Source organism: Antrostomus carolinensis, unplaced genomic scaffold (genome assembly GCF_000700745.2).
Source record: "Antrostomus carolinensis isolate BGI_N321 unplaced genomic scaffold, ASM70074v2 scaffold35241, whole genome shotgun sequence".
Classification (NCBI taxonomy): Eukaryota; Metazoa; Chordata; class Aves; order Caprimulgiformes; family Caprimulgidae; genus Antrostomus; species Antrostomus carolinensis.
The window spans coordinates 7,696-9,543 of record NW_010294124.1 but is presented as its reverse complement, the minus strand read 5'-3'; the positions used below and the strand labels follow the sequence as shown (position 1 = coordinate 9,543).

Sequence of the window (1,848 nt, the reverse complement as noted above, 5' to 3'; positions counted from 1 at the left end):
GAGCGGGGGACGCAGGGTGGTCCCTGGTGGGGACCCGGGCGTGTCCCCCAGCCGCCCTCAGACCGTCTGCGCTGCTCTTTGGCCCGACAGGTTTCCGACCGATGGGTTCCTGCTTCTGGCCTTGCTGCTGTACGCCCCCGTGGGGCTCTGCCTGCTCATCCTGCGGCTCTTCATCGGCGTCCACGTCTTCCTGGTCAGCTGCGCCCTGCCCGACAGCGTGCTGCGACGGTGGGTGAGCCCGGCCCTCCCCGGGGCGCAGAGCTCCTGCTGGTGCCCGGGGTGGGGACACGGTGTGTGGACACGGCTGTGGGGCAGGAGGGCTGCTCTCGCCCCTCTGGGGTCCTTGTCTTGTCCCGAGGTTTATGGGGGGCTGTGCTTTTGGGGCTCTTTGTCCCCAGGACCCATGAAGGTGCCTTTCCTGACAAATCCAAAGTTGGCAGTTGCCTCCTGAGGGCTCAAGGACTGATCTGAAACCCTTGGATCAGCGGGATATGCTACTAAGAAACTCTCTGTGTGGCTTGCTGCCCTGTATTTCATGCTGCAGCTGCAGCTCTGCAGGCAGCTCTCAGCCCCAGCTGCAGCCCCACAACAGTTCCTGTCCCAGGCGTCTCTCACGTCGTTTCCATTTTGCACCAGTGTCCTTTGTGAATTCCTCAGTCTCTGTTCTGTCTGTTGGGCGTGTGAACCAGCGATGGTTCAGGCTGCAGGACTTGAGGAAACCCCTTTCCCCTCCCCCCAGGTTTATTGTACGTGTGATGTGTTCGGTGCTGGGCTTGTTTGTGCGGCAAAGCGATCCCCGGCTCCGCGACGCCAGCGTGAGGGTGTACATCGCCAACCACGTGACACAGTTCGATCACAACGTCATCAACCTTCTGACCTCGTGTAACACGGTGAGTGGCAGGTCTGGAAGCACCTCTCTCCAAGAGAAGGGCACAGAGAGCTCTTTCAGAATTTAGGTGTAGCCCTGAGGTGCTTCAGTTCTTGTTTATTAATCCGGGATTGCACAAGCCCTCAGTTTTTCCCTGTGGTTTGGTGTCACACTTTAGGTTCTGCATGCAAAAATGAAACGGGGTTGATGAGGAAGAGGAAGTGTTACAGCAGGTGTTGATTTTACTGACAGGAAGTGGGCAAATCCCAGCACCTCACTTTTTCTGGCCGTTCAGAGAGGTGCTGCCAGAAGCAGGGTTGGTTGTGGGGTTGTCTCCCAGCACCGAGTGCCACAGGCAGCTGTGCTGCTGAGAGCTGCGTGGCCGGGCAGTGGGGCTCACGTTGTTGTTCTAGGCTGGTGGTTGAGTAAACTTCCCTGTACTCTTGTGAAATTCCTTATGTGTGGAGTTCTTGAATCAACAGACTCTGAATGTACTTGGCAGTGAGTTGGTTGGTCAGCAGTAGATTTAGTTGGCTGTGAGGAAAAGGTTCTTGAGGCAGAGGGTGGTGGAGCACTGGAACAGGCTCCCCAGGGAGGTGCTCATGGCACCAAGCCTGACAAGATTCCAGCAGCATTTGGCCAAGGCCCTCAGGGACATGGTGTGAATGTTGGGATTGTCCTGTGCAGGGACAGGAGTTGGGCTCCAGCATCCTGGTGGGTCCCTTCCAGCTCACAACACTCAATGATTCTGTGCTCCTTACCTGGAGAAAAGTAACTCATCAGTAGTGTGTCCTTTGCCAAGTGTGTCAGGAACTAGTGAGAACTCGGGGAAACACGGTTGTTCATAGAATCCCAGACTGGTTTGGGTTCAGAGGGACCTTCAAGCTCATCCAGTCCCAACCCCCCTGCCAGCAGCAGGGACACCTTCCACTAGACCAGGTTACTCAAAGCCTCAGCCAACCTGGGCTTGGAAGCACTCC

At 56.8% G+C, this 1,848-nt stretch overlaps 1 protein-coding gene across 1 annotated transcript in view; it reads left to right on the top strand.

Moving 5' to 3' along the window:
* Positions 1-51: 51 nt before the first annotated feature.
* AUP1 (AUP1 lipid droplet regulating VLDL assembly factor) overlaps positions 52-1,848 on the top strand; it is a gene marked incomplete at both ends in the record, with an annotated part of 8,501 nt that continues 6,704 nt past the window's right edge. Inside the window, 2 exons of the mRNA XM_010177531.1 lie at positions 52-228; positions 740-890. Coding sequence (XP_010175833.1) covers positions 52-228; positions 740-890 — 328 coding nt within the window. The remainder of the gene's footprint in view (positions 229-739; positions 891-1,848) is intronic.